This window comes from Cornus florida, unplaced genomic scaffold (assembly GCF_030987335.1).
Source record: "Cornus florida cultivar Cherokee Brave unplaced genomic scaffold, ASM3098733v1 CherokeeBrave_3.0.0_Hap2_Chr01, whole genome shotgun sequence".
NCBI lineage: Eukaryota > Viridiplantae > Streptophyta > Magnoliopsida > Cornales > Cornaceae > Cornus > Cornus florida.
The window spans coordinates 97,749,260-97,777,158 of record NW_026775571.1 but is presented as its reverse complement, the minus strand read 5'-3'; the positions used below and the strand labels follow the sequence as shown (position 1 = coordinate 97,777,158).

At 36.7% G+C, this 27,899-nt stretch overlaps 2 protein-coding genes and 1 pseudogene across 3 annotated transcripts; 1 reads left to right on the top strand and 2 right to left on the bottom strand.

Moving 5' to 3' along the window:
• Window positions 1-72: 72 nt before the first annotated feature.
• LOC132278431 (uncharacterized) lies at window positions 73-13,557 on the bottom strand. Its single transcript, XM_059780221.1, has 10 exons — window positions 13,459-13,557; window positions 6,551-7,150; window positions 5,958-6,104; window positions 5,809-5,847; window positions 2,713-2,847; window positions 2,116-2,316; window positions 1,326-1,349; window positions 944-1,234; window positions 422-445; window positions 73-330 (listed from the first exon to the last, which is right to left on the bottom strand). Exons 1-10 carry the CDS (start codon window positions 13,555-13,557, stop codon window positions 73-75), a joined length of 1,818 nt encoding a protein of 605 aa, XP_059636204.1.
• On the top strand, window positions 13,336-27,899 carry LOC132308565 (derlin-2.2-like). 2 transcript variants are annotated; one of them, XM_059806684.1, is made up of 4 exons: window positions 13,336-14,065; window positions 19,245-19,343; window positions 26,860-26,913; window positions 27,490-27,899. In XM_059806684.1, the coding sequence occupies exons 2-4, from the start codon at window positions 19,269-19,271 to the stop codon at window positions 27,661-27,663; spliced, it is 303 nt and encodes a 100-aa protein (XP_059662667.1). In that variant the 5' UTR covers window positions 13,336-14,065; window positions 19,245-19,268; the 3' UTR covers window positions 27,664-27,899. The 2 variants fall into 2 exon arrangements, with proteins under 2 accessions (XP_059662667.1, XP_059662675.1); XM_059806692.1 differs by lacking the exons at window positions 13,336-14,065; window positions 19,245-19,343 and adding an exon at window positions 22,430-25,945.
• Window positions 15,569-15,675, bottom strand: LOC132284573 (small nucleolar RNA snoR100; annotated as a pseudogene).

The following is a 27,899-nucleotide window of genomic DNA, read 5'->3' as shown; positions in this document are numbered from 1 at the left end:
TCAACAGGGGATTAAATATTTATTTATTTAACTAAAGAATCACTAATTCAACAGAATCAAGTAATATTGTTTTTAGCTGTCTAGCACACTCTCTAGCATCTTCAATTTCTTAGCTCTTTTCAGTGGATTTATAGAATTTAACACAGGACGAGGATCAATAATTATCTTCTCCAATGATACGGCAACCTCAAGTATGTGCAAAACAAGATCCACTTCGCTACTGCTACTCCCATCAAAACCAACCAATTCCACCACCTTAAGGCATTGATGATGACATTTAGTTGCCTCTTTTTCAGCATTTATATTTGCAATTTGATCACCCCCTCTTACCTGCTAGCACCACAGGAGACGGCATTATTTGCAGACAAGGTTAAGAGTATAGCAAACTTTTAAACCAATACAGATTTGAAATTTTTAGTACCTGTCTATTCGAACTCAGAATCATCTGCATAGAGGAAAATAGTCAGATAAATACTTGTTTACACACGAAGATTATTTTGGGAAAATATTGCTTTGTTAGTTTGAATAGCATGAAAGTGAAAACAAATGATCATACTTACCAAACCTCTCCTTGTGATTTCAAATACTATAAAATAAACACACAAAATTAGATAAAATAAATAATAAAAAACTACCCAATAAATTAGAAGCTACCACCAAGAAGATTTGGTTGAACTGCATTGGATGTAAAAGTAGCACTCAATAATAGAAATTAAACAAGATATGGTTGAACTGAATTGGATGTGAAAGGAGCACTCAAAAATAGAAATTCAGCAAAGAATTGTGAGATAAGAAATTTAATAAATTATGTTAAACTTTCCAACCCAGTTATACAACTTACCTTTAAGTGGGCACACATACAAGTTAAGCATGACCAGAATAGGTAAATAATCACTAAAAATATTATTCTGCGATTATTTATTTATTTAATTAACTAAAGAACCACTAATTCAACGGTCTCAGGTAATATTGTTTTTAGCTGCCTAGCACGCTCTCTAGCCTCTTCTATCTTCCTGGCTCTTTTCGGTGGATCTTTACAATCTAACACAGGACGAGGATCAATAATTATCTTCTCCAGTGATGCGGCAACCTCAAGTATGTGCAAAACAAGATCAACTTCACTGCTGCTACTCCCATCAAAACCAACCAATTCCACCACCTTAAGGCATTGATGATGACATTTAGTCGCCTCTTTTTCAGAATTTATTTCTGCAATTTGATCACCCCCTCTTACCTGCCAGCACCACAGGAGACGGCATTATTTGCAGACAAGGTTAAGAGTATAACGAACTTTTAAACCAATACAGATTTGTAATTTTTAGTACCTGTCTATTCGAACTCAGAATCATCTGCATAGAGGAAGATAGTCAGATAAATACTTGTTTATACACGAAGATTAGATAAAATAAATACATGCATTTGGATAATATGAAATTTTTTCAAGAAAATTGTGGGAAAATATTGTTTTGTTAGTTTGAATAGCATGAAAGTGAAAAGAAAATGATCATACTTACCAAACGAATCCTTGTAATTTCAAATACTAGAAAAATAAATGAATTTGTGTTAGATAAATCTTTCCTTATGCCCAAACAATAATATAACTGTTCATATCCATTTTTAAATTGTTCGTATTTGAAAAAAGGTTTTCTAATATTTTTCATATGCGAAAATCATTAAAGGTTTTAACCTTATTCTTAATATGACTCACATTACAACTTACAAGTGGCGATGAAGAAGATGATATTGCATACCAAAATTTAAAGTGCGCATCTTTTGAATCTGTTACAATAAAATATGATGATCCACTATTTCATTGCCATTTACAATGAACCGGTGTACTTTTTTCTTTTCTTTTTTGTGGGTAAAATAATGCGAAAAAATAATTTGTTGTAAATGAAGTTTTTTAGAGCATGGGCATGGATCACAAATTTAAGTGGTGGGTAGAAGTACGACACTGCCTATGAATTTCACCCAATGTCAAATGTTTGCCTTTAGACCATTGATCAGAAAACATCAAAATACACATCAGTGTCTCAATACATCTTCCTGTTTACACTTCTAATCTTGTCACCAATACATCTTCCTGTTCTACATTTCTAATCTTGTCATCAATACATCTTCTTGTGCTACAGTTCTAATCTTGTCAGGAAACTTGTTCTCATAAACCTCCTTTAATCTAGCATTCATAGCCAAAGCACCCAACTCGTGAGCCACATAAACTACATTATTAGCACAATTGAACAAATATTTTGAGGCTTGTTCGGAATTGTTAAGACTGAGAGATGGAGAAACAACTAGTAAGGGCATAATAGGAAACTAAAACATAGAACACAAATTTTGCGGGAGACAAATTTTCAACCACTTGCGGGAATCCTAATTTCTTATAAATTTTCCTTTTATCCTATCCAAACTCCAAAAAATTAAATCTTTTCCATTTCTTTCATTTCCTGCTGCTTCTTTCAAACCAAACCGACCCATTGTGATTCAAGTGCTCATCCATTACGGGATCAAGTCCCGAAATCAGCCTACCTAGAAATAGGAGTAAGGCTGCTTACCACCCACCTCTTTTAGGCCCTGCTAGATGTAGGAGCCTTGTGTATGGGGAACGAATATAGATATATATTTTTCAGTGGTGATTCAAGTAATACCATAGGGTAATGCAACAAACTATTGTCATAAAAAACAATGTCACAAACAATTTTTTTCAGTTACACAATGGTCATCAATACTGGATATAACGTCAGGAATCATCCATATAAGAAATCCACAAAGAAACACTACCACAATTTGGTTATTTTCAGTATCCCTACAGAAACTGTCCCCAGTTGCTTTAACTGGCATTGGAAGCTAAAAAACACTAACAATAGCCCCAGAGAATAATCATAGATTAGAAGCTGAGGGTGTTTATAAAAAAATAAAGATTCCTTACCATGACAGAAGCCTGACTCTTATCAAATCACTCATTCTAATTCAATCACTATTCAATGTCAACCATGAAAATAAAATTCACTTCATGCAAAGGAGAGGATTCAAGTGAACAATTCTCCATACAAATTTACTTCTAGCAGTACCAGGAGATTGAACATGCTTAAGAACATCACAAAATTTAAACAATCAAGTTAATTCCTCAAGGAATGACCACAAAGTGAATCGTGCATGAATTTTTTTAGAATAGCACAAAGAGAATATCCTGATGTCCTTAGGTTAACAATTTTTTATTTATTATTTTTGTTAAGTAATATTTCATTAAAAGCATTTAAAAGGGGAGCGCGCCAAAGAAAACATATACAAAACAATAAACACTACGCCAAAAGAATCCCCTATACCCTCAAACCATACACGAGGCTACAAAATCCTATATAATCCCTCCCATTAACCCAACTAAAAAAGAACAAAGAATGGACAGTTTTAATACCCGAATAGAAGATTCCTTCCCTATTTCTTTCTACACCACAAGCCCCACAAAACACAAGCGGAATCACTCTCCGTGCATCCCAGGCTACTGACCCGACTATACAACCGGTCAAAACCTCGAGCATGCTCAACGTGGAACCTGGCAAGACCCAACTAATTAAAAAGGGAAACAAACATGTCCACATATCCCTAGTCACCGCATAATGTAAGAGAAGATCATCAATCAACTATCCATCCCTCTTGCACAGACAGCACCAATTTACCACGATTTGACACCCTCTTTCTTGTCGGTTGTAAAAACTCCTACCAAAAACAACCGTCCATCCAAAAAAAGCAACCTTGAGGGAACTTTTGGTACGCCAAACTGCCCTCCTTGGAATAATGGACCCTCGAGTATTTGGAAGCCTCTAGTAAAAGAGGACACCTTGCACTGACTTCCATGGATTCCTCCCAAACCCATACATCGGCCCCCTTACCTACCACCCTCTATTGGTACAACGACGCCAAGAACTCAACAATGTCTTCCATCTCCCAATCCTGGAGAGATCTCACAGGCGACAAATCCCAAGTCATCCTTCCGCTATCAAGGCAATAACAAACAGCTATGAAGACATGACCATCTAGAGATATCCTAAATAACCTCTGGAAAACCCTTGCTATTGGCCTATCCCCCCGCACCAATCAAACCAAAACCTAATCTGCCTCTAGACCTTTCCCTGAACCAGGTATGATTGGAAAATTCAATTCCACCCCTCCCCCCCCCCCCCCCAAATCCAGGAAAATGGTTACAAACACAAGGGGATAATGTTTGCCGTCTTACCAATGCAATTAGTGGCCAAACTTCAACTTCATAGCAATATTTCACTCTCTTCCAATAACATACAATGATATCCGAACTAATAATGAGTCCCATTTACATGTTTTATCATATTAAAAACGTTACAGAACTACTTACCTAAAAAATAAAATAACAAAAGGTCATAGAATTGTTCAGACCCCACGCTAAAAGTAATAGAACAGAAATATGGTAGCTCGGAGCCATTATCCTTTGTGGAATGGAAGGCCAAGCTGTTAGCACATGACCGCTATTTTAAGGCTAAGAATAATCACTCTATTTATTAATATGAAAGGTTAGATTTGCATCCAATATGCCTTTCTAACACCTTACATTGGTGGCTACGCAATTAGCCTTTTTCATTATAAAATGGTAAAACCATTGCAACTTTACAAGCAAGAAGATAAAACAATATTTATTTACATAATCCATAAACTTATACAAGTTCCATTTTATTTAAGTACAAATAGCACATGCAGACAGAAATTTTGCTTCTTGAAAGGCCCAATTTGTCAAACAAATGACCATCCAAATGTTACATTAGCGCATAAATGATAAAGCAAGAGTAAGACGGGAGTCCCATGTTCATATTTATCATAAAATTCTAATTGTAAGTTAGCTCACTACAATTTATCAATTTAAGCACTTTATACTTTTAAGCATTAGGTACAAATTCCTTTTTATTTAGGCTGGTAATAACGTATTGACATGATTTACATTCTAGTAACATATTGTAAGACTTCGACTTTTTTCATCTATAATCACATATTAATCACATGAAAAAACATAGTAGCTAAGGTTAAACAAGAAAAGAGTGGCTAGGATCAATAGATCTTTTTATAAATTTATGTTTGTGCCCGATGATAAATATTTCTTCTCTCTTTTCTTTTCCTTAATTTCCTTTTTCATAATTGAGGACAATATAAGATACTTGCCTCTTTCAAATTCTTATATTTTTCAGCCTCTTATCTCATTCCATTCTATCTGTCTACTTTTCCCTAACACTTGATGCATAGCTGTGGTAAATTCAGAAGGCCTCCATGAAAGATTTTACTTAGGTTGCTCAAATCATATAAAGCACAAACCTACAAAGTTCTCAAAATTAAGGGTGTATTTGGAATGGCATTTTTTTTTTCATAATTGAATGGCAATTTTTAGGAATGCATTACATTCAATTGTTATCTTCTTCATCTTCAACTTGTTCATTAAATTTTTGGGTCAATTTTAAATATTTTTTTCAGTAAGAAATCAAGTTCGATATGTTTCCTCTTTTATATTATAGATTGGATTTTACTTGCAGAGGCGAGAGAGACAGGGTGATGGAATTTATTGACATTATCATCTTTCTGAAGTTGGAAGATTTGCCTACTCATAATGGTGATTGGTCATGGAAAACTTAGTTTGCGTAATCATCTTACTCACTGATACGGTTGTGTGCCATCTTACTAACAGTAGTCCTTCGTTATACACTCACTATTTGATGCGGCGAGGACTCAATGACACCGTTTTCACCTCCTCAACCTCTTCAATAAAGATCCTATAGTCTATCACATATGTACCTGTCTGCTTTCACCTCTCCCTCTCTTGTTCTTATCACTCTACATTTAAGTCAATTTAAAATCATACAAGTAACTAAAAAAATTAAAAATAAATCAATAATAATACTTCCATCAGAAAACAAACCTTAAATTACAGAAAGGATACTTACCTCAACAGTAAACTTAGCCAATTTAGGAGACGCCTTAATCACAGAAACTAAACTGAGAAGGCTGTCACCAGAATCTCTCATGACAAACAATTCCACTTCCTTGAGATTTTTTAGTTCACGAAAATACTTGGGAAACGGATGGAATTCCTAACAAAATGCAGGCACAAGGTGATCATGATGCTTACGACAACCACAACCAATAAAGAAAGAAAAGAAAAGAATACACAATCAAGCAATAAATGTGTATTCTAACCTCAAAAAACACTTGTAACTTGAGCTTTTCTATTTGAGCAGCATAGCAGGAATGCTTGCAAGATTCAAAAACAAAGGACGAACAGAAATATCCCCCAATAGATAGCTCAGAGAGAAGAGGGACGTTTTTAAGAGGCACACTTATATCTCGTCCAAAGTAGGTGAATGAAACAAGATTTATTGCAGAAATTTCAAGATTTTCCAAACAGTGACAGTGAGATATCTCTTAAGTGCTTCAATTTGAGAGACGGGCCAGCAATTTTTAGATTTGCTAGACTTGTTGTACCGACAATGCATAATTGTTCAAGAAAGGGACAGATGGATAAGAAATGCTCAAGCACCTCCTCCATGATATTAACACCAACCAAACGAAGGGTGGTTAGGGAGCAAAAACCATCTGTGAAACCAATAGTCCGTGACACATGATGACTGTTTGAAGTCCTAAATGAGAATTTGAAGCTTTCCAGGCTTGGGAAATCGTAAAATTTAAGCCACTGACCCGGTAACGTGCCAGCTAACACATCCAATTCAAACCTTTGAACACCCTTTTCCATTACAAACTTAATCCAATCATCAATATCGCAAGGGAATTGCCCACGGAAATAAAAAGAAATCCTCATTTCATCTATGAAGGTGCCAAGATGCAATTCCAAGACTTTATTCACCCATCTTACATACTTAGTAGGCTCTTCAAAGGGAGAAGTATTGTGCACCCAACTTCTATACTTAGTAGGCTCTTCAAGTGAAGTACCATCTGCTGAAGGAGCTAGCAATGTCTTTGAATCGAAATTGAAACTACCAGTTATATATCTCCATAAATATCTCCATCTGCGAGAGAGAACACTAGTACTTGCAGCTTCCTTAAGTGTCAAAAGAGACAGGATGGCAGTGACGATGTCGTCTGGCAATCCACTAATTCCATTCGTCGTATGCTCTTTTCTCTGAACATCCAAATAATTGTAAACACAAGAAAAAGAAACCATCATCAACAAAAATAATTGAAACCATTACTTTACTAAAAAAAAAATTAAGAATCACCATAAAAACATCACGATTGGCAAAAAACAAACAAATATACAAAATTTCTCATACATTTGTAGAAGAATGAGTATTCATGGGGAAAAAAAAAAATGAACATTTTTTAAAGTAAAAATAAATAAATTAGTACTACTTTGTCAAAAATTTCGTAACCACCACATTAACAATAACCAAAAGAACGTCATAACAGTTTCAAGTTGTTCACATAGGCAGTGAATTTTCTTTTGGTGCGTAAGACAAGCGCCAGTTGTTAGAACTCAAACCTCAATTTCCCATATGGGAGGAGGAGTTGAAACCAGTGGAGTTAAAAACTTGACAGTTATGAATAAGATCTGAACTACAAAAAGAAAAATGAAATATATATATATATATATATGTATGTATTTAACTTTTTCCTGACAACAGTTAATTTCTGTGGTCATTGGAATAGAACTCACCTTCGGTTGCTTGAAAGAAGAGGTACACCGTGCTATCTTCCTCATTTTAATGATATAGTTGTTGATGGCATTCCTTATTCGATATTCCACTGAAGATAATTTATGATACTACAAATACTGCAAAACCAACAACACACAATCACAAAAATGACAGAAATTATAAAACCATGAAAATAAGTGAAGAGATTTTACAACAAACAAAGATAAAAATAATTCAGAAGTTATAAAATCAGCAAATTGTTACACGGACATATATATCATTATATATATGTCTATATAAATACATGGGCAGCGATTTATACGGGAAGAGAGAGAGAGAAGGTGGCTCGCTACTAACTTAAAGCCGAAGAAGATTGAGAACATCGGCAACTGGAAAAAAAGGAGTACCCCGGATTGGGAAATTTATAGTTGGTATGATGTGTCTAGGTTAGGTGGGTAAATCAGCCTAGTCCACCATGCGTGTCAAGTATGATGCAGAGTATTGACTGGTCTATGAACCTACACTAGACTAGGCAGCTACCGTAAGAGCTGCAATTAGATAAGGATGCCATGGTTGCTGCATTAATGTTTTCACACATATTTTTTTGTAGTTTAACAGAGATATTTTTGTGTGTTAATTAGTTGTCAAGTTCCTTAGTTGTTAAGAAATTTTGAATGCCTATAAATAAGCATATATGTAATTCATATAATCAGTTTTGGATTCACATTAAATATTGAGGATATATTGAGACTAGAGACGGAGGTCTTCCCTTTCTTCTCTCATGTTCTTGTTGTTCTTAACCCTCAATCGATATTCACTCTGTTTGTAAATGGATATCAATCAGATCCGAATCGGATAAGCACAATAAAAATAATCACTTTGTCAAATGTCCGATCGGATTAGCTATACCCTTTTACAATTTACAGAAACGCCAAATCTAAACATGATAAGGTTTTTATCTATGTAACTAACGTTCATTCTGCTATTGAAAAAATGTTTAATATCTTCCATATAAAGGTAAAACAAAGGGGATCAAAACTAGGGTAAGAAAAGAGAGATTGAAATGGGTTCTGTAACAAAGAACTCAAATCACCATGAACAGGGAAAAAAAGAGAGAGGGAATAAGAAAATAAGGTGGTCTGAAATAACTTTTGATTTGAAAAATTGAAAATTAGGGCTTGTAATAATGAAAAGAAAAGGAAAATTTGAAGAAAAAGAGGAGAGAGTAACTAACATGGAACTATTCCACAAGGCTGGCTCCCCCTTCCCCTTCGTGCCGTCGATCGATTACTCTCCCTTCACATTCGTTTCTCTCAAGTCTGCTTCTGAAGTTCTCTTCTTGCGTCCTTAAATTAAGTGATTGTTATACTAGTATCTTAGGAGAGTAATTACTATCTTGGTTCCAATCCAAGTCCAACATGATGTACAATTCACAACCATTTAGTTTTTATTTTATTTTATTTCATCAGTACAAAAACACAAATCCATATCCTATTTGTTATATGAACAAAATGGTTATTGAATCATTATCACAATATTAGATTTTCTACTCAATCCATAGTCGGATAATCTGAATCCTACTTTTAAAATTGTATTCAAAGCCTTTGCTATTTTGTCACTATTTACCACCCAAATTCATCTGCTACTGTTCACGGCCTAAATCTATAGCCTTAACCTATCAGTCCTGAAACTCAACACCCACAATTACCAACCCTAATTGACAACCAGCAGTGCCCTAACCCGTGTGTCACCCTCAAGAAAATCTCAAAAAAAATTACTTAATGACTCACTCCACCACATGTATGATATTGTCAGTTTTTGTCTGTTTTACCCCAAAAAAATCATACCAATTACAGTACACCAATCACATATATAGCACTTTGTATAGGGATTGTGCACCAAGTGTGTAGCTTGCTTGTCCACAGCACATCCGCCCACAAAGTCACAACCAAAAAATTATCTGAGGGTCTCCAAGAAGATCAAAAAATACGGGATTGTATAAAGATTTATGTACAAAAAAAATATGGCGAATATCCTCCAGTATACTGGAGGGCACGTATATTCAAAAAAAGACACATCCACTATCCATCAAACCCACTGAAACCCCCAAATTGCAGCAAAACACCACTCAAACAACCCCTAACCGCTGCCGCTCATCACAACCCACACCATGAACCCTAACTTAACAGCTCACTCACCCTCGCTGGAAACCCATCAACACCACAAAACCTACTGTTTCAAGCCAACCACAGCCCCATCATGAAACCCTGCAACCAATTAGCCCCACATTCCCTAAAGCCCTAACATTCAAAACCTTCAGTCGTCGGTCTCAAAGCCACACAAAAAATAAATAAATAAGAGAAAGGAGGAGGAGAAGAACAGGAGAGACGCGAACAGAAGAGGTACCCCCAATCTTTCCCGGAACCTCTCGACGTCGTCGCTAGCCGCCTTCTGCTCATCCGTGGCCGTCAGACCACGTCGGCATACGCCACCGACTCACTTCCTTGCCGCCTCAAGTCCTAGATTTGCCTGAAGTCTCGCGCGCTCTTTCAGCCGATTTGGGTTTAAACAGCAAATAAATAAATAAAAACCTAACTTTCACCCGTTTGCAAAAAAACACTATTTTTAGCAATAAAAAATAAAAAATTCCCCTCACCTAACTTGAGGGGACTTTAACTGTTCGTTTAAATAATTTATTGAGCCATTTTTTTTTTTTTTTTTTTTTTTTTGATGAAATTGTCCCTTAATATTAAAGGGCTTTTTTTAATTATTATTTACTCTTGCCATGACAGCAAATTCTTCGTACTATTTTATTCATACAATAGTGTTTTAATATTATAATTGAATCATATATTTTGATGCAGGTGTGCTATTGAATGTAAATAGTGTTTCAATATTATAATTGAATCATATATACTATAATAGTATATACGTGTGTGAAAATTAAATCAAATTTATTTTATTTACTTTTCTCCTTTCAGTCTGAAACCATATTATAAGTCACGTTTATTTTATTTTATTTTATTTTTTATCCTATCATATCCATATGATAATTTTTTCCTACTATCATCTTAAATTAGTATGAAACCATATTATATGTTTATGTATAGAAGGGCTCAAGTAGTGACTAACTTCCAGGAGAGGGGGGTGATGGAACACACTATTGTGGTAGCCGAAACAGTGGATTCCCTTGCTGCATTACAATATCTCGCTCCTTATACAGGAGGGCTCTGGCTGAATATTTTATGTATCGTGAACGACACACTTCAATCATTTATGATGATCTCTCCAAACAAGGTATAGCTTATTTTGAAATTTTTATAGCTTTTTTTTTATATAAACTCGTTTGTGGTAGAATCAGTCGAGGGACCTGAGAGGCGGTGGTTTACCTATACGAGCGCATAAAAGTTAAATAATTATAGTAATCCCACTAAAAGTAAGTAATGATTATGTTGTCTTCTTGTCAAAAAGGACAACCACCACAAATAAATAAATAAAATAGGGTTTAAAACCCCAAATATTAAATCTTCCAATTTCAATCCAAACGTGCGTGATCTTCGGATAGCTATTAGTGCGAGTGAGTGAACTGCATGAGAAAGATGAATGATACTGAGAGTCGATGGATGATTCACTTGGTGTAAACGAACATATTCAATGCCAATTTCTGTTGATTCGCTTGGTGTAAATCTTTTGTAAAGATTGAATCCAAACGTGAACGAATGGAAATAAAATTCGTTTTAAGCAGTCATCAAAAAAAATTTAGAAAGTGTGGGTAATTTGGTAATAGCATATGTTTACTAAATGAACGTTAGTTAAAGTCACCCTCTCGAAATAGTTGAGGGAAATTTTTTGTTAAAAATATTCATAAGAAGAATTTTTTATAAACGGGTAAAAGTTGAGGGGTTTTTTTTTACAAATCGCCCATATAAGTATATTGGACAAAGGAGAATAATCCAACCCGATTCAAATTTTAACCACCCATAAATCATCCTAAACAAAATACCCAGTTACCCAATTCTTTTAAATTTCAACCCAACCCATATTGAACCTAATCCAGCCCAGTAACCCACACCTGATCCCATAAACGCTCTCTTTTAATTTTATTCATTAAAACACAATTTAGGAAATACTTCATTTTTTAAAATAAAATAAAATTTCAACCAAACATTACTTTATAACTATTATATTCATGAATCAAATGTTGCGACCAAATAAACTTTGTAAAATTGAGACTTTTCTCAAATGTTCATTACCGCCAACTATTTGTATAACATGGATTCTATTTATAAGCTTCTTTCATTTTTTTTTTTTTTTGGGGTAAAGTGCATTAAACCCCTTCAATTATGTTTTAATGAGCAAAAAATCTTAGGAAATTTCTAAATAAGCAGAAAACCCCTCCAAAATTATCCCGTCTGGTTGTAGTTTATCCAATCCGGTAACCGGCCGATCATTTTGTAACAAACGCCAAGCACGTGACAATCCATATTTATTTAAATGACCATAAAACCCTTATCAAATGTAAAAGACTATAATGCCCTTGAAATACCAATTAATAACTAAATATGCCCTAATGACAAGTGCACCTAATTCACTTATCCTCTTCTTTCTCCATCTCTCTGTTCAAAATTACTGCATAAGAAAGATAAACCAAATCTCCCCAATTGAAATCTACGCGACCAACTGGATCTCGAGACAACTTTAAATATAATAAAGACTCATTAAACAAGGCATGAGAAAACACTCACGAAAATTTAATACATAGACTTTTTTGTTATATGAGACTTGATCGTCGGAGGATCCTAATCTCCATTATTATATAGGTAAAACGCCATCGTTTCCGGTGGCGAGGATTTTTGAATCAACAAGTATAATAATAATAATTTAATTGTTATCAAACAAGAATATTATTATTTCCTTTGTAAACAAGAATATAAGTTACTATTTTTTTTGTTTTTATTTTATTTTATTATCTTTCTCTCATAATTAATATTATCTTTCTTTTATGTTTTGTTACGTGTATTATCCAAACGAAGCCTTAATCTTACGGGAGAAAGAGGTGATTTCCCAATCACACGAGCCAATTGATACTCTTTCAGAACATGTTGTAGGCTTGTAGCCAAACAACACTGGTAGCAACCGTTGATTAAAAATTAATATGGATTCCTCTTAAAGCCCGTTTTGTTTTATGCAACTTATTATGATGAGTAATTGGAATATGTTTACAAGTGGTTATAATTTGTGACGGGTCGGAGAAAAATAGATTGAATTTTTAGTTTTTAAATAGCATGTATTTGGGGAGGTATACAATAATTTTAATTATAATCTATTAAATTTTTTATGGGTGAAGTTTATGCAAATCACAAGTTACACTAAGTTGATTAAGTGGATAAAAAAAAAAGAGATTTTATTTTTAATTTTTTATTATTTTTTAGTCGATGTTTCATGTAAATAGTGTAATTTTTAATTTATTTTTTACTCTCAAATAGACAACGTTAACTTTAATATTGGTGAGACCTATTTTCTTAGGTGAAGTGATTTTTATTTTTATTTTTATAGCACTTACCTTTAATTATATTAAAAAATATTAAATTTAAAAATTAAAATTAATGATAGTGATTTTGTATTAAAAGAAAAAGTTTAGAATGCGACCATTAATCTAAAGAATGGAGCAGAGATCACTTCTCTCTCTCTCTCTCTGTGTAAAACCCATAACTTCTGCAACTCTATCAACCCTCTCAGGTTCATGATAAACCGACCACCACAACGTCCACCATTGCTACCTCCATCTTCTCACCGTTGCCACCTCCATCTTGTCACCAATGTCCACCCTTCCTTCTTTATCCATCGCAACCTTGACCATCACCACCACCCCCACCATCGCCACCGCAACCATCACCGTGTTGGAATCTCAGAGAAGAAGGTACAGATCGAGAAGAGCTGCCCGACTGAGGCGACGGGTAATTCCGAACATCCAAAACAGCAGAGCCCGCAATTGCTTGAACTCACGCTTGATTCCGGCCAGGGAACGTTGAAGAACTTAGAAACATCATAGCAGTGCCTGAGAGAATCCCGACGGTGGAGAATTTGAAAGATTGAAGGTCGGATGGGCATAAATTGAATGGCCAGGATTGACGGTAGCGGAGTGAGTATTGGAAACCCTAAGCAAGGCGTGGTTGGGATGGGTGGAGGTATTGGGCGAGGCAGACGGTTCAATTGAAGAGGGTAAAGTGGTTAGAAAGTCTTGGTTTGGAATTGGAGATGAATGAATCGTGTAAAATGAAGTGGTGGTTGTGTTTGTGTGCCGCCAGTGGAGGTGGTTCGCCGGTGGCGGTGAGAACGTTTACGGTGAGGATTGTGTCACTGAGGACCAGGTTGTCACCAATTGGATTGTCTCATTGCAAGTACGTACCTACGTGATTCAATTTCTCAAATGATCAATATCATTTACTTAGAAGAGAATTATTCAATTTCCAGTCTGATGCTTTCAATTGTGTTGATCTCAACTTTTTCATCACATTCAAAAGCCTCTTATTAATTAATTTACCATGTCATATGATCAATTCCATCTAATTTTTTTTTTTTTTTTTTTTTGGTTGTTCTGAATCTATTGTTAGATTTTTTTATTTTTATTTTTATTTTTAATTTCTCTTCGAAAATCATGATGCTCACTGATCTACCTTAGTTAATGCTCTGCTCAGTTGAAGCTCAAAATAAATTTATTATATGTATACAATATATATATATATGTGTGTGTGTGTGTGTGTGTGTGTGGTATATAAATGTATGTTCAAATTGCTAACTATGGATTTTTACCTCTTGATTTGATGGTGCAGTGGGTACATAAGGAACCCAACCCATAACACGGGGCTTGCATTTACTGAGAAAGAGAGGGATGCTCACTACTTGTGTGGTCTGATACCTCCAGTGGTTATAACTCAATAGCTTTAGGTTACTTACATTAATTGACTTCTGGGCTCATGGAGAGGTTGGTGTTGCACATGGCCACCGGCATGGTGATGGTGGTTGTGGTGGTGTGCTGCCAGTGGAGGTGGCAACCACCCTTTTCTTCTCCCCCTCCTCTTACCCCGTTCTCGCTCTATATACATAACTATATATACGTGTATGTATAAGTGGATGAGATGATATATATATTCTCTGTACAGTCGAAGAGGTTACTTAGGTATATTAAAATTAGTTAGAAGGTTAAATTGGTAATTTCAGCATTCCAATGAACCAATTAACAGGTCAAAGGGCACTCTAGTCATTTTATTATGCGTCAGAGTGCTTAAAGGTGTCATTTAGGCCTGATCATGGTTCGGATTGGGGATAAAGTTCAAACCGAACCGGTTCCCACGGATTGGTGAAAATTGAAACCAAACCGATTTGTGGGGGCTTTCAATCCGAACGAAACCGATCCGTTACTCACGGATCGGACCGGATCGGTTTCCACAAATTGGGCATAAAACAAACTTAAATCTTATCATTTAACTTACTACGATATTAAATCTCCAAAATAATATTATATCTGAACCCAAAGTAAAAACTAAATATACCGAAGAAAGGAATTCAGATCTGGAAAAATCAAAACAAGTCAGATCTGGAAAAATTAAAACAAGTCAGATCTGGAAAAATCAAAACAAGGAACTAAACATACCAAAGAAAGGAATTCAAATCTGAAAAAATCGAAACAAGGAATAACAAGAGTCACCAAGATGATAAAGATTTAGAACACCCAACAGTGCTTGTTAACAGAAAATCTATATCAAACGAACAAAACAAAATTAATTAACCAAGGAGCATGATACAAGAAAATACAAAGAATGATATAATAAGACTTTACTAGCATATATATATTTTTTTCTGGAAAGTAAAAGAGATTTATAGCAAAACAAAAAAGTAAATATAGATGTAGGTCTGATCTAGGCCCCCAAATCAAAAGGCTAGAAGCATTAGAGGGGGTAGACATGATGACCCTTCATTCTTTGTGCACTTTACCATGCTTCCTTCGTTCTTATATGTCAGAGCATCGGCTTATTGTACACAGATATAGATTTCAACGATGATAAATATATACAAGAGGAGGAAGACAGAGGCGAAGAGTGAAGATTGAAGAGAGAGTCACAGAGGCGAAGAGAAGAGGGTGAAGAGAGAAGACTGAAGAGAAGAGGCTGAGGGACGGAGGCGCGGCTGAAGTGTAATGAAATGAGATGAGAGTAAGATAGGGTTAACTTAAAAGAATAATGAATAAAAGAAAAAACAAAATACGGTGGTAAGTAATAAGTACATTTAAAATTGTATGCATATATATATATATATATATATATAGGCAACGGTTCGGATCGGTTTTTTTAGGGTCCAGACCGTTAACCGAATCACGAGTACCGGATTGCAAATTTTCCAAACCATCACCGAACCATGAGATCTGAAAACCGAACCGAACCACACGGATCGGATTGGTTCGGACCGGATTGACGGATTATTTGCTCACCCCTAGTGTCATTGTCAAACACAACAAGCTTGAGGGGATGTCATTGTTCAAAAAAGGGGCTAACTTTCAATTGGGTAAATGTAATAGGGGTGGCAAAAGTTAACACGACCCGCCAACACGACTTGAACACGACACGAGTTAAATGGGTTTGGGTTGACCTTAAACGGGTTCGGGTCATAAACGGGTTGACACGATTAATCCGTTTAGTTAATTGTGTCGTGTTTAGGTTAAGGGGTTCAACTCGTGTAACTCGTTTATACACGTTTAACTATATATGTCGTAAATAAATTTCTGTTTAAGTTCTAAAATTACTATATAAACTTGTGTCTTATAATTTAATCTTTTGTAAACTATAAACTATTTAGTAATTTGGTTGATTAAAACTTGTATTTTTTTTTTTTAATATTTATTATTTTATTGAGTATTATTAATAATTTAAGTAATATATATATATATTTTTTGTAAATAGGTCATTAAACGGGTTACACGTGTAACCCATTTAATAAATAGATTGTGTTAGTGTTGAGAATTCTTGACACGATTATTAAACGGGTCGTGTTCGGGTTGAGCTGTTTAGTATAATACCCTAAAGTTAACACGACACGATTACGACCCGCGAACACGAATTGCCACCCCTAAAATGTAACGAGCCGGATGCTTCGCACTCAAAAGTATAAGCTATTAGGTGGGGCTAACACCCAACCCATATATACTCATTCACTTCCCCATCCGGATTCGATGTGGGACAAGTTCCCCTTGTAATATTCTCCCCCACATGAACTCGCAACGCTCTCGTTGCGGTCGGGCCACTTTGCCTACCTAGAAGGCTCACACGGATCCCTTCGGGTAGGGCGCTTGGCATGACACCGGATTAAAGAATGGGTTTAGCTCTAATACCAATTGAAACGGGCCGGGTGCTTCGCGATCTGACCTAAAAGCTCAAGCTATTAAGTAGGGCTAACACCCAACCCATATATACCATTCCCTTCTCGATCCGGATCTGTTGTGGGATAAGTTCCCCTTGTGACAGTAAACCTCAAGGGGTGTGAGTGTAATTAGCCCTTTTTATAAAGATAATTCCAGTCCTTCTTTTATAAAGTTGCTATTTTCAAATATGGCGACATTATATTAAAGAACGACAATGTCTGGTAGGATGTCTAGGTATGCGAAGTGATTAGAAGGATGGAATAAGCAATACTTGTCCAAGGGGGGTAAAGTTACTCTTATTAAGAGTATATTATCGAGCCTCCCCACTTATTTTCTATCTATGTTCCAAATCCCTTGCTCTGTTGCGGATAGAATTGAAAAAATTCAAAGGGACTTCCTACGGGGAGGAAGGGGTGACGAGTTCAAGTATCACCTTGTTAGATGGTAGCAAGTTTGCAAGTCTATGAAATTGGGTGGTCTGGGCGTAAGACGATTAGTTCCTTTCAATCAAGCTCTCTTTGGTAAATGGTTATGGATATATGGGAGAGAAAGACATCGTCCTTGGCGCATGTTAGTCTTTTGTCGGTTTGGGGAAGAGGTTGGCGGCTCGTCTACACGTCCGGTTTCTCTTGTGGGAGGAGTAGGGATGTGGAAGTCCATTCAGAAGTGATGGGATGCCTTTTCTGCTCATATCAGATTCAAAGTTCGTGACGGACGTCGCGTTCGTTTTTGGGAAGATCTTTGGTGTGGTGATCAGCAATTATCTCGTACATTTCCTAGATTATTCAGTATTGCAATTGATAAACATGCCTACATAGCTGACTGTTATCGGTTTGATAGCAGTGAGATTACGTGGGATGTGCACTTTCGGCGTTCTTTTTAGGATAGGGAGTTGGACGAGGTATGTGTTTTTTTCTGGATCTTTTGTATCGGCAGGAGGGTGTTGACAGAGGTCATGTTGATTTGATATGGGTTCCATCTTCCCACGGTCGTTTCGAAGTAAGATCCTTGTTCTTATGTCTGTCTAATTTTGATAACCGTGACTTCCCGTGGAAGACTATTTGGCGATCCATGGCTCTAACTAGGGTGGTTTTCTTTGTCTGGACCACTGTTTGGGATAAGATTCTGACAATTGATAACTTGAGGAAAATGGAAAATTGTATTGTTAATTGGTGTTGTCTATGCAAGAAAGATGGGGAGTCAGTTAATCACCTCCTTATGCATTGCCCTGTGGCAAACACCTGTTGGAATCTTATTTTTGGGTTGTTCGGCATGCGTTGGGTAATGCCACAATCTACTAAGGAATTGATTCATGTTTGGAGAGGATGTCGCGTGAGAAGGGATGTTCGCGATTTCTGGAGAATTGTCCCACATTGTGTATGGTGGTGCATTTGGAAGGAGAGAAATAGTAGAATGTTCGAAGGGAAAGAGTTGTCTACAGCAATGTTGAAACTTTACATTCTTCGTTCTTTTTTCAATTATGTGAAGAGGAGTTCTTGCTCCTCTTCTGATGATTTAATTATTTTCTTGGATTCTTTGGGCCTTAGCCCTGGTTCCACTTCTGTATAAGGGACGTGTTCCTCTTTTGAACGCCTTTTTATTTTATTATTACTTATCAAAAATATTAAAGGATGTGATTGTAAAATTAGCTTTACAAAGTGTTTTAAAAAAATATTGTTACATTATAATGTGTTACCAAACACCTAACATGTTTTTCATCAACGCAATTTTTTGACCGCTCTAGTGATAAAAAAACGGCTTCTTTTATACTAACTATCAATTCGAAGTTCATATTTCATACGATATTGTTTTATATGTGTCTTCGTATAAAATTATATTAGGGTTTTGGTTTCGAAGTAGAAATAGAAACCGGAGAGTGATGGCTCAAGCTGTTGAAGAATGGTACAAGCAGATCCCAATTATCACCCGTTCCTCTATCTCACTGCTGCAATCGTCACCCCTGTTTGGTTATATATCAATTAGGGTTTTGTTATTATTTTGTAAAAATATTGGGTTTTCAATTCCCTTTACTTGAAAAAGAAGTGTTTTTTTCTTGAAGTTGTTTTGAGGTTTTGAAGTTATGGATTCTTGTACGTAATGAGTATAAATTTATGTGTTTGTTCTTTTTATATCAATGTTGGTGATTTTCTTATTAACTCTTGCAGATAATATCTCCATATAATTTGTACATGAACCCTAAGCTTGTGGTCAAGCATTATCAATTCTGGCGCCTCATCACCAATTTTCTCTACTTCCTGAAACGGGTAATTTGTTTAGTTTTGATCTTTTAAGTGATTATACATTAGAAGGGTGCAATCACAGTTTCACATTAGCATATTATATTATGTGTTTTAAGATGATTTGTTCTAAGGAATTCATAAGGGAGAAATGCTAAGTCGGGAATTGGGACATATTATAATCTGCAGTAGTATTCCTTCATTGTCATGTCGCTTCTGTTTACAAAGCTTATTCTAGGATTGACTTCATCTACACCACCCTTTATTCTATTGACGCGCACATGAACACCACACGCACATATACTTTGATATCAACAATAGTCTGTATTGCCAATCTGATTGGTTGCTACTTTTAGATGAAGCCTGAGGCCCAAAATGAATCTGTCAGTTACTCCTCATCTTTTCTGAAGATTTTCATGGATTGTAGATAGTACCTTTGATCAAATAGGATGGAATGTGGTTGCTTTGGATTTGTGTGCGTGGCTCTTTTGTGGTCCTAAAAGAATTGCTCTTGTTTATCTTCAGAATCTCGATTTAAGTTATAATCTTTAACTGGGTGTTCCGGACCTTTGTGGATTTGCAACTCCAACCAGAGAAATATAAACATAAAAAAAGAATGGATATTTAATGAAGGTCAAATGCAAATATTAGCTGATGATAGAGAAGCTTGTTTGGGCATACCTTCTTCTTGTATATTGAATGTCCTCGTAAAAGAAAACAGGGTGGCACGTGCACGTTCATCTGAAATGAAATTGCAAAATGATTGTTTTGTGTCTTTGTGTAATTCTGTTTTGCAATTATTAAAGTTCTCTTGCCAAGATAATTATTCTGTTTTACATCTCTAAATTTTTTTTTTTTTGTAGATTCATCTTCAGAATCTGGAATCTCATTTTCTTTACCACTTCATTTTTCATGCAACTTATAACAACAATTTCCGAGCTTAAAAGATTTTCAATCTTTTAAGTTTTAACAGTAGGTGAATAAGATGTGATTGCTTCTTTAATCTATTAACTCTTTTTTCCTGTGAAGTTTGTCATAAAGATTCAATAGTTTTTATAGGTTTCACTTAATTTGGCATTTATTTTATCAGGTCATCAAATTTTGTAGCCTCTCTTGGATTGAATAATCATGAAAATTGTATACATTAAATCATTAGAGTTAATAAAAGGAATGGTTCCTATGGCAACTATTGTTGGATTTGCTCAATAACTTTTTTGTTTCCGTTAAGGAACTCTTAATACATTTGATATAATTGTCCCAAGTTAGTCAAATTTTTGCCTTGCCTTCAATCAAACTATCAAACTCAATTCAGCTAAATTAAGCATTATATCCTAGCTTCTTGATGAGGACTATGCAGATCCTTTCTCAACATCCAACTATGTATGGATCCATGGTTTCTGTTAACTACACATACTATTATGTCTTCTGATTGTTGATTGTTGTACTTTTTTTGACCATCCTCGTGTCTTTGAGTTACATCTGTGTGAATCAATTACTCTTACTTATAACAAACTGCTTACATCCTATCCTTAATTAATGCTACCTTTTTCCTTCTAATGAATGCCTTTGTTTTCTTATACTATCTTTTCACATGTTACCACGAGCAGCTCTTCCACCTCAACGTTTCTTTTATACCATCTTTTCACATGTTACCACTAACAGCTCTTCCACCTCGACATTCACATCCTGTTGTGCTTTCCCAATATGTTTTTTTAACTTACCTAGACTTCTTTATGCCATCCACATTCCTTGCCTTTCTTCTCCCTTATTATTAAAAGTCTTATGTTTGTGAATGCATTTGGATAATCATCATCTTATCCCCTGGAAAATATATTTGATCCAAATCATTGCAGTATACATCAGAATGCATGTACATGCAGGTCTTTAGTTTGCACCACTTATTTACATGTGTTTATATAATAAATTTGAAACTGGAAGTTGTGCCCTTTAGTGATATATCATTCTAATGGGTAACTCTAAATGTTTTTATCATCGGATCCAATCACCAGCTGATATAGAGTTTTGTGCTGCTATCTCATTTTCTTGCCTTCCTGAATTTGCCATTTTAAGAGATTATTGTCCCCAGTTTGGATGAGAGTTATAATGTTTTTTGATATCATGGTTTGTGTTTATTATGACTTGATTTGATTCCTCATCTACTTGATTTACTTAAATGCATGCCTACACACACTACGATAGATTTCCTATTTTGTTGACACGCAAGTCTTGTTCCCTCTTTATGCTAAAAGCGATCATATAATCACCACCAAAAGTTGAAAATATAGGGCAAATTGGAAATAGATTAACAAGCATATTAAAGTCAAGTCAATAGCTTCACTGCTACTTGGGCTGGATATAGGTTGATGAAGTTTTACACCGGCTAACATGATGGGTCCCAAAAAGGCTCTAATACCACTGTTGGGCCAAATAATCTCTGATACCACAGTTAAATAAATAACCTGCCTTCTAATGTTCAAAATTCTTTAATTTTCTGCTTTGGTAAATGTGCTCATTTATTCTTGAACATTTGTAGCTTTTTCCAGATGTAGGTATCCAAATGTTGATCTAATTGATTTATTGAAATTTAATCTCCGTTTATTCTTGGTCATCGATGTTTTTCCTAACGGGATTGTATCTGTTTATTCTTGTTCATCGATGTTTTTCCTAATGGGATTGTTTCTTGATAATGCGAGACTTGGACTTCCTGTTCCATATGTTCTTTCTTGCTCGGTACTGCAAGCTTCTTGAAGAGAATTCCTTCAGAGGAAGGACTACAGATTTCTATTACATGCTTTTATTTGGTGCCACCGTTAAAATGGGCATTGTTCTTATTGGGGGAATGATACCTCATGTCTCAAAAGTCATTTACAAAGATTATATTCCTTAGCCATTCCCTCACATTCATGATGGTTAGTTGGTTCCCCTTCATTAGCATAGAAAATGTGCTTATTTGGTTAAAGTTGATCTTCGCAAAACACCAACCCCCCCCCCCCCCCCCCCCCCCCCCCCACACACACACACACACACACAACCCAACTTTTCGTGTTTATGTGTGGAGCAATCAAAATCCTTCTATCCATATGAATTTCTTGGGCCTCTTTACCTTCCATGGGTTGGTGAATTTCAAAAGTCTCATTCATGTGTTCTTGTTGAACTAGCATTTGATTAGCTGTTCCTAATCTATTCTTCTCTTTGTGCTATTTTAATTTATGCTTGTTAAAATAATTTAAGTTGAGCAATCAGCTGAAGACTTTGGAGTTGTCTGTTGTCTGCTTAATTACTTTAGCTAAAGAATATTGGCCTGAGCCAATTTTTTTTTTTGATAAGTAAAAATTCATAAAAAGCGTTCAGAAGGGGAACACGTCCCATGTACAAAAACAAACCAGGAATCTATGGACCTAAGGAGTCTAAGAGATCAACAACATCGTCAGAAGAAGAACAATTTCTCCCCTTTGCCCAACTGAAAATGGAGCGAATGATATGAAGTTTCAAGGTTGCCGTAGACACCTCTACTCCCTCAAAGCATCTGTTATTCCTCTCTTTTCATTTGCACCACCATACACAATGCGGAATGGTCCGCCAGCACTCACGAGTCTGACCCCCCACGTGACATCCCCTTCACGCATCAATCATACCCCTCGTGGATCGGGGCATCACCTAAGACATACCAAACAATCCGAAAATAAGATTCCAACAATCGTACGCCATAGGGCAATGTAAGAGTAGATAATCTGTAGACTCACCACCACTTTTGCATAGGCAGCACCGATTAACAATAATAATGCCTCTCTTCCTCAGGTTATCCAACGTCAAGATCTTACCCCAAACTACAGTCCACACAAAAAATGCCACACTGAGAGGAGCCTTAGAGCGCCAAATAGTCTTCCAAGGGAAAGCGCAACCAACAAAGTTGGAAAGACACAAAAACATGGATCGGACCTCGAATCCTCCATGGGAAGAAGGAACCCACAAGAGAACATCATCACCAATGCCACCTACCTCCTGTCGATACAACATATCCAGAAGAGCGCAAGCCTCATCCAACTCCCAATCCTGAAAAGAGTGCCTAAAGCGCACATCCCACGTAATCCCACTGCTATGAAGCCGATAGCAATCAACTATAAAGGCATGTCTATTAGTAGCTATTCTAAAAAGTCTGGGAAAAGAGCAAGACAACGGCTGGTCTCCCCACCATAAATCCTCCCAAAACCGCACACATCTACCATCCCGAACTTTGAATCTAATTTGAGAGGAAAAAACATCCCAGCCTTTCCGAATAAATTTTCACACTCCAACTCCTCCTGTGCTAGGGATTGGGCATGAAGACCACCCACCTCTCTTTTCCCCATACCGACATGAGACAATCCTCCTCCACGGGCGATGTCGTTCTCTCCCAAATCTCCACAACCACTTGCCTAAGAGAGCTCTATTAAAGGGGATCAGCCTCCGAATGCCCAGGCCCCCCATCTTAACAGGCTTGCAAATATGCTCCCACTTGACTAGATGGAACTTGAACTCTTCGCCCCTTCCACCCCATAGGAAATCCCGTTGAATTTTTTTGATCCTTTCAGCAATAGAACATGGAATCTGGAACATGGATAGGAAATAAGTGGATAGGTTTGAAAGAGTGCTCTTAACAAGAGTGACCTTCTACCCTTTTGACAAATATTGCTTCTTCCACTCCGCCAATCTCTTCTCAAACCTAACAATCACAGGGTCCTAAGTCCCCACCCTTCTAGAAGACACCCCCAAGGGCAAACCCAAATAATTAATAAGGAAGGAGCTCACCCCACACCCAAGAACTTCAGCTAATGAGGAAATGCCCTGAACTTCCCTAACCGGGACAAGCACGCTCTTGCCAACATTAACTTTCAACCTAGAAATTGCCTGAAAACAGACTAGGATACACCTCAAGTGTCTCAATTGGGCTGCTTCAACATCACAAAAAACCAAAAGTGTCATCTGCGTACAACAGATGGGATATCTCCACCTGATGAGTTGAATCTCTACCCACTCTGAATCCTTTGATAAAACCCAAATCCTCTGCCCTCTTCATCAGTCTACTCAACCCCTCCATAACAATGAGAAAGAGAAAGGACGACAATGAATCACCTTGTCTCAACCCCCGAGAACTTCCAAAGAAACCCTCAGGAGACTCATTCACAAGAACCGAGAACTTAACGGACGAGATACATTTCTCTATCCAAGTCCTCCATCTACTTCCAAAGCCCATTCTCTCAAGCAAATACAATACAAAACTCCAATTAACGTGATCGTAGGCTTTTTCGATGTCGAGCTTACATAAGACTCCCGGGACACCACTCCTCAGTCTAGAATCCACACATTCACCGGCGATGAGTATGGAATCGAGGATCCGCCTTCCCTTAACAAAGGCATTTTGTGACTCCGATATAACCCCATCCATAACATCCCTCGACCTGAGAGCAAGAACATTAGCAATGAGCTTATAAATATAGCCCACCAAGCTAATTGGCCTAAAGTCCTTAATATCAGTAGCGCCGCCCTTCTTAGGTATAAGAGCAATAAAGGAAGCATTTAACGACTTCTCAAAAACCCCGTGAGAATGAAACTCCTGGAAAGTACCCATAACCTCCCTTCTAACCACCTCCCAACTTTCCAACAAAAAGCGCATGGGGAACCCGTCCGGCCTCGGTGCTTTGTCGTCATTACAGCTCGACAAAGCCTTCAACACTTCCTCTTCGGTAAATGGAACCTCTAGGCCATCTCTCTCAACCTCAGAAATAACATCAAAATTGAGACCGTCAAGCTTACGTCTCCAGCCCAACGACTCAGTGTAGAGCCTCTGATAGAAAGAAACAATCCCCCTACGAACCTCCTCCTCCATACACAACTCCTGACAATCAACCTGGATTTGCCCGATGTGATTACTCCTTCTATGGGCATTTGCAAGTCTATGGAAAAATTTTGTATTGCGATCCCCTTCTTTGAGCCATAAGGCCCTAGACTTCTGACGCCATGAAATCTCTCCCATTGAAGCAATCTCGGCGAAATCTGCCTAGCAAGCTGCTCTCCTAGAGCGCACGGAATCCCCCTCTCCACCCTCCTCATCAAGGCGATCAATCCCAGAAATTTCAGCAAGGACCCTATTTTTCCTCCATTCGAAACACCTCCATATTCCACCTTTTCAGTTCAGTTTTGAGGACCCGTAGTTTCTGGGCTAACACAAAACTAGTAGACCCGATAGCCGTGGCCTCCTCCCACCATGACTGGACAGACCCTTGGAAGTTCTCCACCCGCAGCCACATATTCTTAAATCGAAACGGAGAACGCCTAGAGCTCATACCCCCACAGTCCAAAACCAATGGAGTATGATCTGAAGTAACCTTGACTAACGCTGCCTGAATGATGTCCGAAAATTTCTCTTCCCACTCCCCAGAAATCAAGAACCTATGGCCTGAGCCATTTGAATAGTCCCTTTTTCATTTGCCTTCAGCACTGTTGTGTGTGTTCCTGAATTGTTCTGTTATTGTATATAATATCCCACATGTTATGCATTTATGTAGCACTAGCATACAGCGAAAGCGATGGGACTGCAATGGCCTTTGTTCTTCATTACATCAATTAAATGGTTTTGCTGCTACAAGAAGGTTTTTTTTTCCTCTGTCCAACATTACATTGTTTATTTATATGTTTGTTCATTTTATTAATTTGGACCTATGCAAATGTTAGTTGCACAAACGTTTTATTCAGTTGAACAATTATGAATGCTAGTTGCACGACTCTGCATATTGTCAGTCAAATCACATCAATGCCTAATAGTATCAGAGGCCTCCAATAGTGAGACCAATACTTAATACCTTGGACCGTGCAGTCCGATTGGCTAGAAATTTTTGGGAGCTACATAATTATTTCTTAAAAGCATGGATGCTTTGTATCTTTGGTTTCCCTCAATGCATTAAGCAAAATAATCTCAGTTTATTATTAATTTTTTTTCCCATTCTTTCTTTTGTTTGTGATTTGCTTTTCATATACTCCCCTTGTTTTTACACGGATTGTCTGCTTTGGTGCCTTCATTAATGATTTTTTTCTTTCTTTTAATGGTAAATCATTAAAAAATCTTTCTTGTTAGGAAAACCTCAATTTTACAATTGTTAAGAAACGAGTCCTTCTTGAAGGCAGCCAATGACTTTGTGATATAAATGTTTCTTTGCTGGACCAAATTATGTGAACTTGTGGGAACAGGGATGAGCAGTATTACCTTTAATCCTCCATAAAAATGATAATTTTTAAAATATATGATAGTGAATTAGTGTGGAAATATGGTTACAAAACACGTAATTAGTGTTTTTATTTCAAATTGTTTGGTTGATTTTTCTTATTGAAGGACCTTTTATTCCCGACACTAAAACGGAAATGTTCACATTGGAAGTTTTTATGTTTATTTCAAATGGAATTGCAATCAGCCACGGTATCCAACCTTGTATAGTTTTAACAATTGTTGGCTCTTTATCACTCACTATTTTGACTTGTGTAGTACCTGATTCTATTCCTGTTCCTGCAGGTTCTTTTAGGATTCTGTGTCCTTGTTGGCGCTAGCGCGTGGGTGGATGTACTGGTATGTTAAATATCAGGTTATGTTGTCTGATAATATCATTTCTTGCGTTGCAAATATGGTTCATATCCTTTAGTTAACCTAAGATTGTGTTGATAGAAATGTTATGAAATCACCAGAGGGTAGCAGAAAGGAGAGCCATTTTTTTTTATACCTCATAGATTCTATCATTTTAAACAGAATTGAAATCATTCTGCCGCTTATGTGATGCGATGAATACGGACTTCTCATATTCCTTGAAAGGCATTTCCAACTGGACATATATTACTTGGCTCCCACCCCCCCAAAAGCCATTAATTTCTAGTTGCATTTCAATGAGCCTGGTACTTGGCTGCTAAACACCTTCTTTAATAGCTTTCGGTCCTCCTCTCAATCCCTGCATTGGAAGACTGCAATCAAATCCATTTTGAATTCTTCACGCCTCATCCTAATATTGGGATGAACCTTGGGGGCTGAAACTGTCATAATACGACACTTTAGATCACCGTCAGTTAACACACCACACCACACTCGTCTTTTTGTAGGTTGAATTTCATTGCTCACGCGTGTTGAAACTAAATTACGTTTTTTGTGGTTCAGGGAATGATAGCTGGTCATGCATACTATTTTCTTGAAGATGTGTATCCACGAATGACAGGTCGTCGACCCCTGAAAACTCCATCATATATTAGATCATTGTTTGCAGATGAGCCTATAACAGCTGCAAATGTTAGATTTGCTCCCCCACCTGTAGAGGAAGTTCAACAAAATTAATCAGATTCACAGGAAGACTTGAGACTCATGGGAGCAGGCCCCTGCTTTGTGTTGATACGTTTGTAGAACTAGTTGGAATCCGTTGTCAAAGCTCATGATGTTAATTTTGCATGATGCATTTTCGTCCTTTGGGTTTGAAGATAGCTTTTTGTAAAAACTGGATTTTTTTTTTCTTCTTAAAATTACAGCCAAGCCTATCCAATAAATTTATCTTGCCTTTTGTTTCTATTTTGTTA

Excerpts from the sequence above, each read along its gene's own strand:
- LOC132278431 (XM_059780221.1), bottom strand. The coding sequence starts at position 13,557 with ATGGTTGCGGTGGCGATGGTGGGGGTGGTGGTGATGGTCAAGGTTGCG. Across the intron at positions 7,151-13,458 it reads ACAAGATGGAGGTGGCAACG|AGAAAAGAGCATACGACGAA; the intron begins GTGAGAAGATGG and ends TTGGATGTTCAG. Across the intron at positions 6,105-6,550 it reads GTGTTAATATCATGGAGGAG|GAATTCCATCCGTTTCCCAA; the intron begins GTGCTTGAGCAT and ends GCATTTTGTTAG.
- LOC132308565 (XM_059806684.1), top strand. The coding sequence starts at position 19,269 with ATGAACCCTAAGCTTGTGGTCAAGCATTATCAATTCTGGCGCCTCATC. Across the intron at positions 19,344-26,859 it reads TTCTCTACTTCCTGAAACGG|GTTCTTTTAGGATTCTGTGT; the intron begins GTAATTTGTTTA and ends CTGTTCCTGCAG. Across the intron at positions 26,914-27,489 it reads GCGCGTGGGTGGATGTACTG|GGAATGATAGCTGGTCATGC; the intron begins GTATGTTAAATA and ends TTTGTGGTTCAG.